The 14,094-nt window shown below is 39.2% G+C and overlaps 1 protein-coding gene across 3 annotated transcripts in view; it reads left to right on the forward strand.

Moving 5' to 3' along the window:
- The window catches only part of PXDNL (peroxidasin like), a 283,093-nt gene that overhangs the window by 185,012 nt on the left and 83,987 nt on the right, over window positions 1-14,094 (forward strand). For all 3 annotated transcript variants that reach the window (XR_014710245.1, XM_084619291.1, XM_084619292.1), the window contains 3 exons: window positions 1,934-2,103; window positions 2,640-2,909; window positions 10,899-11,015. Coding sequence is in view for 2 of the 3 variants with exons in the window: in XM_084619291.1 (XP_084475417.1) it covers window positions 1,934-2,103; window positions 2,640-2,909; window positions 10,899-11,015 (557 nt within the window). In the remaining variant the exon portion in view is untranslated. The remainder of the gene's footprint in view (window positions 1-1,933; window positions 2,104-2,639; window positions 2,910-10,898; window positions 11,016-14,094) is intronic.

Below are 14,094 nucleotides of genomic sequence, written 5' to 3' on the forward strand. Positions count from 1 at the left end.
CTTTGTGTGTGTTGTGAGGGACACAGGTGTTTCATTCCCCTTCCCTCCCTTTAGGGTGGCTTTAAAGGAATTGAACCAGGCTGGAACTGGGCTGCTATCTGATGTCATAAAGGCAAGGAGGCGATTCAGCTGAAGGTCCCTATATGTTTAAAAAAAATAATTTCCTTCAAAAAGTTTGAAATTGACCATTTATTCACGTGAGCGCTCACGGTTATGAAAAGTGATACTCAATAAAGAATTGAATGTGCTCACACTTCAAACCACACATCTGTCATTATTCTCAAGAATCAGTAATTACATAAGTAATTTACCCAGAACTTCTGCTGTTAGTTGATAAATAGATTAACTGACATTTCCACCATTTAAAAAGCCCCTCAAAATAAAATATTTAGATACTGCAAACAGGGTAACAAAAATAATCAATTTTTTTTAAAAATAATCCAAGATGGTTGTGAAGAAATATGCATTTCTTTATATTTGAGAAAATAATGTCTCTTTTATCATGTAAGATGTGAAATATTTATGATGTCCTTTTGTCCTTAAAATTGCCTCTGAATGCTTATTATTCTTTATTTAAAGTGCTTGCTTTTTGTCAAAGATGTTATAGATAAGTATACTATTGTCACTTAATATACTTAATTGTAGTTTGAAACTCAGATTTTTTTTTAAAAAAAAATTTTAATTAATTCGGCTATAACTGAAGCTTTGTGAGGAAAAATATATATACTCCCAACCACGATACACACTGTTCCAGAAGAGTCACTCAGTGGGTTTACGCTGCTTGTATCATAGTCACACCATGTTGCCCAGCAGGGAAGTTGCTTCGGAAGAAACTACTGGCTACGTGTCTTGAATGTCCTTTTGCAAATCTACAGTAGCCAACCTAGATGGGTAATTGTTTACAAACACTGCAGAACCTTGTTAAAACCACACTATTCCAGTCTGCCTAAGCAAACTAAAATGTTAATTTAAAATTTAATTTATTGATGATCATTTTTGAAAGTTACTTTCATAAGAAACTGTCACACTGCATCAGTCAGAAAAAAGGAACAAAGAAATTTTGCCCTGAGCAAACAATACTGATGCCCCAAATGAGTAAACAAATGCTCTTCTGGTGTGTAATCTCAAATCCAGCATGGTCACAGCAAAATTAAAAGAACAATTGCCAATTAAAAACAAAACTCGTGCTAGAACGTGGTGTTTAATGGCAGCCCTGAGTAAGAGGTAGCATGTAAATGCATCACAGTTCATCCCAAAGTACCTCGTCCCTCTTGCATTAGGATAAAATAATTGACTGCAGTGTTGTAAAGGGTGGTGTTCACTTATCGTCATGTGTCTAGCCAACGCCACTGGGGAAGGGAAAGGCAGAGTCATAATCCACTCCTGTCTCCTCCCCACTTGTCCACAGAGGGGAGCAGTGGCTATACAATACCTGTGCTCTCCTCAGGACCCAGACCAAACCCAGGTAACCTTGATGCGACCATGTACAATAAATCTTGCTACTTTAGACTGTTAGAACCAGGGACAATTTATACCATTTCATTAAACAAAATCAAAATAAATTCAAGAACTTAACAGAGGGCTCATTCCTGCAAGGTACAGAGAGCCCTCCTCTCCCATTGTCTTCACTGGGAGATGAGGGTGGCAGCACCTCACAGTATTAGACCCATAATTAGAAGCTGAACATTGCATCGAAACATATGCATGGTCCCAGTATCATTAATTTATCCTCTATCCCAAGTATAAAATTCCAATTGCATAATATGCAGATCTATTAATTTATAATAAATGCACTTGTTTGTCATCAGGATCTGGTCTTTATACTTTCCCCAAAATATTCAGTGTCTTTTTCTTAATTTGTAAGATGATAGAAGTGTTCCAAAATGTGCAGGTTTGACAAAGATAACTTGTCAGAGTTCTCCTCTATTTTCAGCCACTCATTGGATATGAAAGATGACAGGCGGTTGAATTTGCTTGAAGATGGGACCCTCATGATTCAGAATACCCGAGAATCTGACCAAGGCATCTATCAGTGTATGGCCCGGAATGTGGCAGGCGAAGTCAAGACACAGAGTGCTTTCCTCAGATACTCCAGTGTTCCAAGTAAATACTTCCTGCTTCTTTGCATTTTGTCTAGTTTGGAAACACATTTTTCATTCACTTGAATAAAAATATATCTATTTTTAATCCTCAAATATATTCCTTAAAGCATCCCCAAACCTCAACTTGAGGTTTAGTAAGTATTCACTTAATAATATGAAAAATTATACAAACTTAATCTGAATTACAGTACTACCCTGATCAAGATCAGGGCCCCATTTTGTTTTGCATTCTACAAACACACAGTAAGAGAATCCCTGGTGGAAGTGCTTAAAATTTAAGGAGACTAGAAGTGGGAGAAAGGAAGTGTTGTCATTCCCATTTTACAGATGGGGATCTGAGGCAGTGTGACATTATGTAATTTTCCCCAGGCCGTCCAGGAAGTCTGCAGCAGACTTGAGAATTGAACTTCAATCTTCTGCGTCTTAAACCAGTGCCTTATGTGAAAGATCATCCTTACTCAAAGAGTAGCATAGCAGTTTAGTTTGAAAAGGTGGAAATTAAAGCCCCCTTTCACCTTGTTTTTCTTTCTTCCCTAGCCAAGCCCAGTTTTATCATTCAACCCCGGAATACAGAGGTCTTAGTTGGCACCAGCACCACTTTGGAATGCATGGCCACAGGCCACCCCCAACCTCACATCAACTGGACGAGAGGAAATGGAGAGTCGCTGGATGAATCTAGGTACAACATCACTTCTTCTGGAGGACTTTTCATTCAGAACATCACATTGCAGGACCACAATCAGTTTATCTGCCATGCTCGTAACAACCAGGGCTCTGTCCAAGCATCAGCAATTATTATTGTACAAGGTAAGTAGAAGATGAAGCTGCTGCTGAGATTTCCATGGCTCAAGCCTGAAACATAGCTTTCTGGTCGTGTGTTAAGATGTGTGCTTTGAATTGTATGATGAAAATGTGGACTCTTTGTTGTCTTGCAATCTGTTGTCTGGTCTATACCAATATGCCTGTCAGTCAAATTTTGCCTCAGAAACACATGTACACAGTACTTGTTGACTGAACAGTAGACGTGTATACCTATCTGAGGGCAGAACTGAGCCCTCAGGAATACATTTATTGGAACTATATATTAGTATTTCAAACATTCAATATTTATTAGTAGAACACTGAGCCAAATTCATCACTGGTGTAAAGTAACTCCATTGACTCTAGTAGAGATACACAAGGAATGAATTTGGCTTGTTTATTTGAGACTATTTTACACTGGCTGTATAAAGTCAGGGAAGACCAACATTGACCAACACAGCTACACCCAGAATAGTCAAAGGGGTGCAAGGCATCATTTAGCTACCCCTGCTACAGTCTAACAACCATTTGAGTTAGCTTTGATCAAACCTGACAGTCCATTTTAGGACCTTATAGTTAAATAAGCAGTTAGGTAAACAATTTTTTAGCTATTTAGGTTGGTACTTACATGATCCACAGTGTCGAAAAATGAAAAAAAAAACTCCAAAACCCTCTTTCTAGCCAGTAAGGAAAATAACTTGATTAGTTTTAGAGGGGGTTGGCTTGTTTACTTGTGTATGAATGTGCATTTTGGGTGTGTGTGGAAAAACTTACTTAGGGAAAACTAAGTCAAATAAACAAGTTTTGCATTTTGTTCTGAAAGTGGTTAGTTTTGTGGTCCCTTGCAGTACTGGGATCCATAATCTAGTTCCACAGTGTTTCCTGCAGTCGTGAATCTCCCCCATTGTTCAACAGCTTTGTTGTGCTGATGGATCATAGATGTCGGAGAAAGTCATTGTGGCAGAGGGAGATGCAATGTTTCAGATACCTGTAGCTAGAGCCAATCCCAGGGATGGCTTTGATGATCAGGCTGGAGACCTTGAACCTGACCCTGTATTCAACGGGGAGCCAGTGCAGAGAGCTGAGCATTGGGGTGATGTGTTTATGGTGAACTGTATTGCTAAGCAGACAACCTGATGTGTTTTACACCCATTGGAGCTTGTTCAGTGTGTGAGGATTCATTCCTACATATGAGTTGCAATAATTAATTGAATGTAATGGTATGTTTTTATGCCATGCTTATCATCACAGAATCCTAGAATTGTAGGACTGGAAGGGACCTCGAGAGGCCATCTAATCCAGTCCCCTGCACTCAAGGCAAGACTAAGTATTATCTAGACCATTCCTGACAGGTGTTTGTCTAATCTGCTCTTAAAAATCTCCAATTACTATGGCAGAAAATGTCCACAGTCTGGAACAGAGCTGGGTATACATTCTTTGTTATTCTTTTTTTCTCTTTAGAAATTATTTATGAAGAAATTATTTTTAAATATTTATTTCACTGTTTTGAATTGTTTGAGCCATTTCTTCCAACCAGTTTAGCCTTTGGATTATTTACAAAATACCCTCTCTAAATATTTATTGTTTGCAATTTGCTATTTATGCTGTATGTTTGGTCACTTAAATTGCATTGTGGGTGGGAGTTTTGAAGTGCTCCCCATTGGGCTAATTCGGCTTCCATTGACATCAACAAGGGCTGAGTTAGGTCAACACAGATGGTTTGAAAATCTCACCAGGTACAGTTTCAATTCCTGGCTGGATGATCTAGGTATAATAATCAGTAGGTTGCCTGTCTAAATCAATGTGGCTATGATCTTCTCAGAGTCAGTTGAGAAGCACTTTAGGGAGAGAAAGAGAGCATACAGAATGTAAGCAGGCCCAAAAAATGTTAAGACATTTAAAATCTTTCCTTGTGTTCTTTGACCATGTGCATGAACCCCCATGGACTGCCATTGCTGGTTCACTTAAATACTGAGAGATCGAGAAAGAGAAGGTAGATTTACTGTCTGTCTAGCAATCTTTGCACCTCTTTTTTTCTGGTCCTGTTAACACGCAATAATTACGTATACACATGAAGGTCATAAGCAGATCTTCATGTCTGACTCATTTAATTGCCTGAATGCCAGGGCTTTAGCCAGCACACTCCCCTGTCCCATACACAAAGCATATACTATTTCAAGTTCATTGGTTAAATTCACTAGTCTCCCTGTTATGTCCCTGTCATTTTCACACTACTCACCACTCTCATCAATCACAAAGGCATGCTCAATTCTGTCTAAAAAGGGCAAAGTCTCCTATTTTCATCTCTCTAGTTCAGCGGTTCTCAAATTTCATTGCACCGCAACTCCTTTCTAACAACAAAAATTACTACACAACTCCAAGGTGGGAAACCGAAGCCTGAGCCTGCCCAAGCCCCAGATTGGGGGCCAAAGTAGAAGCCCAAGGAATTCAGCCCTGGGCAGGTGGCCTGTAACCTGAGACCCACTGCCCAGAGCTGAAGCCGAAGCCCGAGCCCCACTGCCCGGGGCTGAAGCACTTGAGCTTCAGCCCCAGGCCACCCCAAGTCTAATGCTAGCCCTGGTGATCCCATTAAAATAGAGTTGCGACTCACTTTGGGATCCCGACCCACAGTTTGAGAACTGCTGCTCTAGTTTGATTGCTAGGCCCCATGCCAAGACATTTTTGGGAATTATTGTACACTGTTAACTCTCTCCTCTCTATCCTATACTGTATATAAATCACTGTTACATATGTCTGCCAAGTCATTTATCCATTATGCTCTCCATTTTCAAACTCCTAAATCATGGGCTCAAGCAGCCATCTGTGCCTTGGTGGTGATGGTCCATACAGGACAGTGTATCCATCTGGAAGATGCCTTCCCAGATGGATCCAGAAGTTTCAAGTTCTGAGGTAATTATTTTCTCTGTTTACTGGTTGGCCAGAGTTCCTGTACAGAGCCAGATGAATAAGTACATTCCATCAAAACTTCCATGGGATGAGTACCACTCTGCTTCTTCTCATCCACATCACTGCCCACCCACTGTACTTCAAACTATTTCATTCACTTTTCACCATTGCCTTTTAAAAAATTCAATGTACAGTCCCAGTAAATGATTTCTTATATGTCTAATTAAAGAGCTCTGCATTTCTCTTCTCCCTTCAGATCAATTTAACCCTGCCAACCAGTTCAAAAATACTTAACAGAATTGACCCAGTAATGTTAATGATGAATAAACCAACCTGCTGCAAATAGAAGATACATGACCACCTTTGTTTCTAAACTTTATAGAAGCCTAGAAGTCGTGGTGTCTCAAAGGCCACTGCTAGATCATAAAGTAAATCAGCTTCTGGAATTGACTTCAAAACTTAACCAGTGAGAATGTGGCATGTAGAAGGCAAATAGGATTTGGCCTTTTATGGGCAGATCCTATTGGCACAGTCTTAGCACAAATTTATTTGGGGGAGGAAAGGGAGGTTGGATTTGGAGGCTTACATAGAAAGGGATAGAGGAAAGTATTCCCTCTATAGCATGTTGCTATTGCTGAGGGGATATTTCTTGTGAGAGAAGTGTTGTAAGAAAATGCATATTTTTATTTCATAAATGGCTAAAGAGTTCCTTTGTGAGGCTACTACAATAAACTTTCAAGCTTTCAGTTGGTTTGCAGCTCCCTTTGGAAGGCAGAAAAAAACACAACGGTAAATACTTGAGCAAAGAAAAGTGTTCACTATCAAAGCATCAAAATAAATAGAAAGTCTTAAAAAAACAATTGTGATCATTCGGCCTTTGCCTTCCTGTTTGAAGTTTTTTAATATCATGAAGGCAAAAATACGTACATTTAAAAGAAAAATATAAAAAATGACAGCAAAATCATCTTTACTCTTTCTCTAGTATCTTCTTCATATGATAGCAGGAAGGTTTTCATTATTATATTCAAAAATACCCAGTTTGTGCTTTGAATTTGTCTTGGTATAGTCTGAATGATTAAAATAATTTTTATTACTCTAATTTGTACTTCTGCACAAATTATCATAATTGTGTTACACAGCATATGAACTAGTGGTTTATCACAGATCTCCAGTAGGCTTTAATCGTTGATCCCTCCCTGTTTGGGTTCTCTGCTACCATTATTATTATGAATATCTCCGGGTTATTTTACTTCTAATTTTTTCTTGGCAATAAATAATTATTTCCCACCGATGTCACATCTTATCTATCCTTATGTGTCCTTCCTAAATAACCTATATATGCATTTTGAACTACTTTGTTTGGATGTATACTATTTATAATGCATAACCTATGATAACACCAGCAAAAGAGTGCAGTTTTTCATCTTTAGAGACCAAATGATAGAAATCGCCATCTGTTTGTCCTTCCAGATTCTTTTCTGCTTCCTTGTTACTTTTATGTATCAGTGTGTAGCTTTTTAATTTCTCTTTAGCTGGATCATTAGTCAACCAACTGGTATGCAAAAGGCGGCTTCTTTTATTTCACAGTGAGAACAGATTTCATGTTGTGTTTTACATGTTACGCTTATGTCATTTGAGCAGATGCTCCCTCTTTTTGTTCCAATTACTATAGTATCCATATATATTGTGGCAGCAATTACAGTGAATAACATAAAATCTGCTCTATAGATTGGCTGAGACAAGCGATAAATAAAAATTGAAAATTTGTTTCCCATTCAAAAGTTGAAATCAATATGTGAGGCAGGTGCTTAGTATATAAGACTTATAATATTTAACATTCAAAACTCAATTAATTAAATCAATATGCATTCCCAGTAAGCAGCTTTATAATGTGTGGCCAGAAAGGTTTTGCCTTAATTGATTTTAGTAAGATAACAAAACTCTGTTCATGTGATAAATATAAACATAATAATAATAATAATAATAATTAATAACTTTGATACTCAGATTCCTCATTGGAAATAAATTGTTTTAAGTAACTTCATGAATTTTTTAGCATTGGCAATCTGCTTCTGGGCTTTCAATAAATGAGAGCGTGAAAGAGTCAAATGTATTATAACATCAAATGGTCTGCCTTAGAATGGTCAATACAACTCCCAGTTTTACCCGATTGTAAACGTCGTGTCCCAAGAACATAAGTTAATCAGTGACAAAAGAGATGAAATGTGGAAATGACAAATCCATTTGGATTTTAATCTTCTGTTTTCCTGGTTGTAGTTAGTACTGGGTTTTGCTCACGTTTAAGCCAACTCTTTTGGCTGTTTTAATTAATACTCTACAACATGGCTTTCTGCCATAGCATCTTCTGAAGAATCTACATGGGATTGTTGTTTGGGACCTTAGACAAAAGTCTCATTACACTTGATGGTACTTAGCCATTCTTGAATCTCCCTTGAGCATAATTAGTATCTTTTGTTTGTGATGCGGTAATTAATAATAATTCCTTTTTCAAGACAGCTCATCTGGAGGAAGAATTCTGAATAGACAGTGAATATTCTCGAAGGAGTTATGCTCTCCTAGGCAATCTAAAATTCTGTGCAGGATGTGTATCTTTCTGTTCATAGACATATGGAATCCTTGCCTTTAAACATTTAATCATTTTCACATCATGCTGCCACTATGGAATTACTAGTTCTAACTTTGGGAGCTTGTAGTTACTACAGGTTTCCGAGACAAATGATGCTGAGTTTTAAATGGTGCCTAGTGCATATTCACAGGCAAAAAATGAAGGTGGAGATCCGGTAGAGCTGACATATCAGTAACTTAATGGTATAACATATTACAAGAATGTTTTAATTATCCCCAAACCAAACAGGAAATTCAAAGTTAAGGTTAAATTTTAAAGGAACCCAAAGCAGTTAATGTATTGAAATGCACTCTTGAGGCACTCAAACTACCTTAATTGTGCCTTTACCAAGCACCATAAATGGAGGGGGCAGGGAGTTAAAACTTCATCTTTTAAAAGTCAGTTTCATCTAGTTTGACACCACATTCACTAAAGTGCTTTAATTATAATCTTTTGCTTGGTACATGGTGTCACTACAGGGTAGAGATAAGGTGGTTTGAATGCCTGGCTCTGCATGCCATAACCATGCCATAATCATGCTGTGTGTGGTGTTTTATATATGTACAGAGAGAGAGAGAATGCTACATCTTGACTTTGTGTTTGTATTTCCTCTTCAGCAGAGATATTACTGGTAGTAGTAATTTGTTTATATATATACATACACACACACACACACACACGCATGTTGAAGAGGGAACACAAATATATATAGAAAATGGAACACAAAAACAAAGTCAAGATGAAGTGTACAATTTGGGGGAAAACTTTTTTTTAATAGGATATGTTTATTCACATAGCTCACAATCATGATATATTCATATTTACTGGAAATAATTATCAGTAGTAGTAATTTTTATTTAAAAAAATCTATAAAATAGAAGATAAAAGAAGCATGCAATAATATCAGTTGAGCTACCTTAAGTTGCAGTGTTTTGAATTGAAGTTTAACTTCAGTTGCTTGAAGTTTCTGAAAGTCGTCTTCCTGAATTTAAATCAGGAATCAAAACACCCAGAGAAATGGGGAACTGGGAAAAGGTGAAGAAATATGGCATTCATATTCACTTCTTAAGGAGGTGTAGCACATGGTGAATTACTTACCTCCACAAAGTGAGATCTGCATTAACTGTTCGTAGTTAAGAAAGCAAAAGCTTAAGGGGGTGTGAGACACATATGCATGGAAAGGTTGGATGTTGATGTTAGGGACACCTAACTATGAACTACTTTCTTTTCATCTTCTTTCTCCAGTGGATTATTTTACATTAACTCTGGCCTTTTGTCTGCTATAGCAATGGCAAAAAAATGCTTTTTGTTTTACAAAACTAAAATTAGTGGTGGTCCCATTTCATACAAACCCTCCAAGTTTGGGGAAGGGGATTTGAATAACTGGTTCTTGTTTTAGTCCATCTTTACTGCTGTATCCTCATTTACTTTCTCATCTAAAGCAGGAATAATGTTATGAAAGGCACATTATATCACACCCACTGGTTGAGGAGGGAAAACAGCCCCAAAATCCTGTCACTACTAGAACCAAGCAGGAGCTGGAGTAGCAGGGAGAAGTAATTTGCTCCTTCCTACATCCGTCCTTCCATTGCTGCTGCCTCTACTCACCCCTACCTAATCTGAGGTAACTCCTCAGTTGTCCTTTCCTCTCCCCACCACAAGGTATGTTGTTGGGGAACCAGTGTTTCCACAGCCACTTAAAGCAACATTGCCCTGTAGTTCACCACACTGTGAAAGAGGAGTTGGGAAGCACTTTTACCAGCAATCAGCTATAAAGCCCATCCCCCGGCAGCAACAGTAGCCTCCATCCATGTACTTAGCATTTTTGTATACGGAGGTTCAAGGGCAGCATTTGAACCATAAACAAAGAGTTTCTCCTTGATTAATGAGATGAAGTCTGGCTTTCACCTTTGGTGCTTCTCTGGCAGAGGAAGAATTGTGGAAATCTTCCATGTTGTTCCTTACTGCTGCTGTTATCATACACAAGAGTTTTGATTTCAGAATGTTTCTTTTGTTGATTTTTGCATAAGATGCTATGAGACATGAATTCTGTTCTCTTAGAGAATGGGGTTTTAGGAATATGTTTTGTTGCTATCCACCATAAATAGGAAGACACTGATAGGAGCCAGGGCTGTGTACTGTTCGCCCTCAGAGTCCCAGCTGTACTCATTACAATAAAGTTTTGTCTTAATGGACCTGTGACAGATCATCATTCTTGCAAGCCATATTCTCCCAAGTTTTTAATTTTGTGTGGTGACTCTAGTGACATTGTAAAAAGTTCTTCTGAAGGTAATGGGTTTCTGCTTTATATACATAGCTATATTATCCAGTTATTTTAGCTGCTTTCAGTACTGCAAATGTTAACACAAAGAACACTTTTCTTCCTTGGTAGTAAAGGAAAGCACATGAAATGATTTACACCTGCAGTGTGTGTTAATGTCAAGTTTTTTTTTTCTGTTCAGCTCCTCCGCAGTTTACAGTGAGCCCTTACAATCAGGTGGTGATAGAAGGGCGCACAGTAGATTTCCACTGTGAAGCAGATGGTAATCCTCTTCCTGTGATTGCCTGGACCAAATCAGGTATAACCAAATCTAATTTAGATCAAATTTCTGTGCTGCATTTTATATATAAAATAAATAAAAACAACCTCCAGCCCTTTTTTGTTGTTGTTGTTGTTGGAAAGAGTTACTAAGTAAATCAAGAAAGTATTGCATAGAATTACTCAAATTGGGATATTTAAAGCAATTTGTATTTATCTGACCTTATCTCTTTAATAAAAGGAGTACTTGTGGCACCTTAGAGACTAACCAATTTATCTGAGCATGAGCTTTCGTGAGCTACAGCTCACTTCATCAGATGCATGCCGTGGAAACTGCAGCAGACTTTATATATACACAGAGAATATGAAAAAATACCTCCTCCCACCCCATTGTCCAGCTGGTAATAGCTTATCTAAAGTGATCATCAGGTGGGCCATTTCCAGCACAAATCCAGGTTTTCTCACCCTCCACCCCCGCACACAAATTCACTCTCCTGCTGGTGATAGCCCATCCAAAGTGACAACTCTTTACACAATGTGCATGATAATAAAGTTGGGCCATTTCCTGCACAAATCCAGGTTCTCTCACCCCCTCACCCCCCTCCCAAAAACCACACACACAAACTCACTATCCTGCTGGTAATAGCTCATCCAAAGTGACCATTCTCCCTACAATGTGCATAATTAAGGTGGGCATTTCCAGCACAAATCCAGGTTTTCTCACATCCCCCCCACCCCCATACACACACAAACTCACTCTCCTGCTGGTAATAGCTCATCCAAACTGACCACTCTCCAAGTTTAAATCCAAGTTAAACCAGAACATCTGGGGGGGGGGGGGTAGGAAAAAAACAAGAGGAAATAGGCTACCTTGCATAATGACTTAGCCACTCCCAGTCTCTATTTAAGCCTAAATTAATAGTATCCAATTTGCAAATGAATTCCAATTCAGCAGTTTCTCGCTGGAGTCTGGATTTGAAGTTTTTTTGTTTTAAGATAGCGACCAGAGATCCACTTCCTGGACACTACAGTGCTAATAAACAATGGTCACATAAACACCACCCTATACCGGAAACCTACTGACCGCTATTCCTACCTGCATGCCTCCAGCTTTCACCCTGACCACACCACACGATCCATCGTCTACAGCCAAGCTCTGCGATACAACCGCATTTGCTCCAACCCCTCAGAGACAAACACCTACAAGATCTCTATCAAGTTTTCTTACAACTACAATACCCACCTGCAGAAGTAAAGAAACAGATTGATAGAGCCAGAAGAGTTCCCAGAAGTCACCTACTACAGGACAGGCCTAACAAAGAAAATAACAGAACGCCACTAGCCGTCACCTTCAGCCCCCAACTAAAACCCCTCCAACGCATTATTAAGGATCTACAACCTATCCTAAAGGATGACCCAACACTCTCACAAATCTTGGGAGACAGGCCAGTCCTTGCCTACAGACAGCCCCCCAACCTGAAGCAAATACTCACCAACAACCACATACCACACAACAGAACCACTAACCCAGGAACTTATCCTTGCATCAAAGCCCGTTGCCAATTGTGCCCACATATCTATTATGGGGACACCATCACAGGGGCTAATAACATCAGCCACACTATCAGAGGCTCGTATACCTGCACATCCACCAATGTGATATATGCCATCATGTGCCAGCAATGCCCCTCTGCCATGTACATTGGTCAAACTGGACAGTCTCTACGTAAAAGAATAAATGGACACAAATCAGATGTCAAGAATTATAACATTCATAAACCAGTCGGAGAACACTTCAATCTCTCTGGTCACGCAATCACAGACATAAAGGTCGATATCTTAAAACAAAAAAACTTCAAATCCAGACTCCAGCGAGAAACTGCTGAATTGGAATTCATTTGCAAATTGGATACTATTAATTTAGGCTTAAATAGAGACTGGGAGTGGCTAAGTCATTATGCAAGGTAGCCTATTTCCTCTTGTTTTTTCCTACCCCCCCCCCCAGATGTTCTGGTTTAACTTGGATTTAAACTTGGAGAGTGGTCAGTTTGGATGAGCTATTACCAGCAGGAGAGTGAGTTTGTGTGTGTATGGGGGTGGGGGGGATGTGAGAAAACCTGGATTTGTGCTGGAAATGGCCCACCTTAATTATGCACATTGTAGGGAGAATGGTCACTTTGGATGAGCTATTACCAGCAGGATAGTGAGTTTGTGTGTGTGGTTTTTGGGAGGGGGGTGAGGGGGTGAGAGAACCTGGATTTGTGCAGGAAATGGCCCAACTTTATTATCATGCACATTGTGTAAAGAGTTGTCACTTTGGATGGGCTATCACCAGCAGGAGAGTGAATTTGTGTGCGGGGGTGGAGGGTGAGAAAACCTGGATTTGTGCTGGAAATGGCCCACCTGATGATCACTTTAGATAAGCTATTACCAGCTGGACAATGGGGTGGGAGGAGGTATTTTTTCATATTCTCTGTGTATATATAAAGTCTGCTGCAGTTTCCACGGCATGCATCTGATGAAGTGAGCTGTAGCTCACGAAAGCTCATGCTCAAATAAATTGGTTAGTCTCTAAGGTGCCACAAGTACTCCTTTTATTTTTGTGAATACAGACTAACACGGCTGTTACTCTGAAAGCTATCTCTTTAATGTCATCACATGTGTACAAAAACCCCGCATGCTCTGGTCTGTCAATGATGCTGGTCTCCGTGCCCAGTCATCCACTTTTCCCATATCCATCCCCATGCCTGGAATTCCCTCACAGACTCGGTTTGCCAGGCAACCTTCGTCTTGTCATTCAAATTCCTCCTTACGATCAACTCCTTCTGCAACACTCACAAGAAGTAGGATGAAGACAACATTTCTATTTTATAAGATGTTTATGGTATATACATACAATTTAAAGAAACAAACCAATCTACAACCTGTTCAATCGTTCTAGGCCCATGCCATTTCTGAGTTTGTTACCCGGAACCTTCTTTCCACAATCACAGCCTTTCTGTTTTCCTTTCTAGCCTCAGTTGTTGACCCTTAGACTCTTTGGAGCTGGGGCCTTACATAGTGTATATATTTACGATGAGCTGCCTATTGGTAGAATAATTTTGCTTGCTGTAACATTA

Source organism: Lepidochelys olivacea, assembly GCF_965140295.1.
Source record: "Lepidochelys olivacea isolate rLepOli2 genome assembly, chromosome: 2".
Taxonomy (NCBI): domain Eukaryota; kingdom Metazoa; phylum Chordata; order Testudines; family Cheloniidae; genus Lepidochelys; species Lepidochelys olivacea.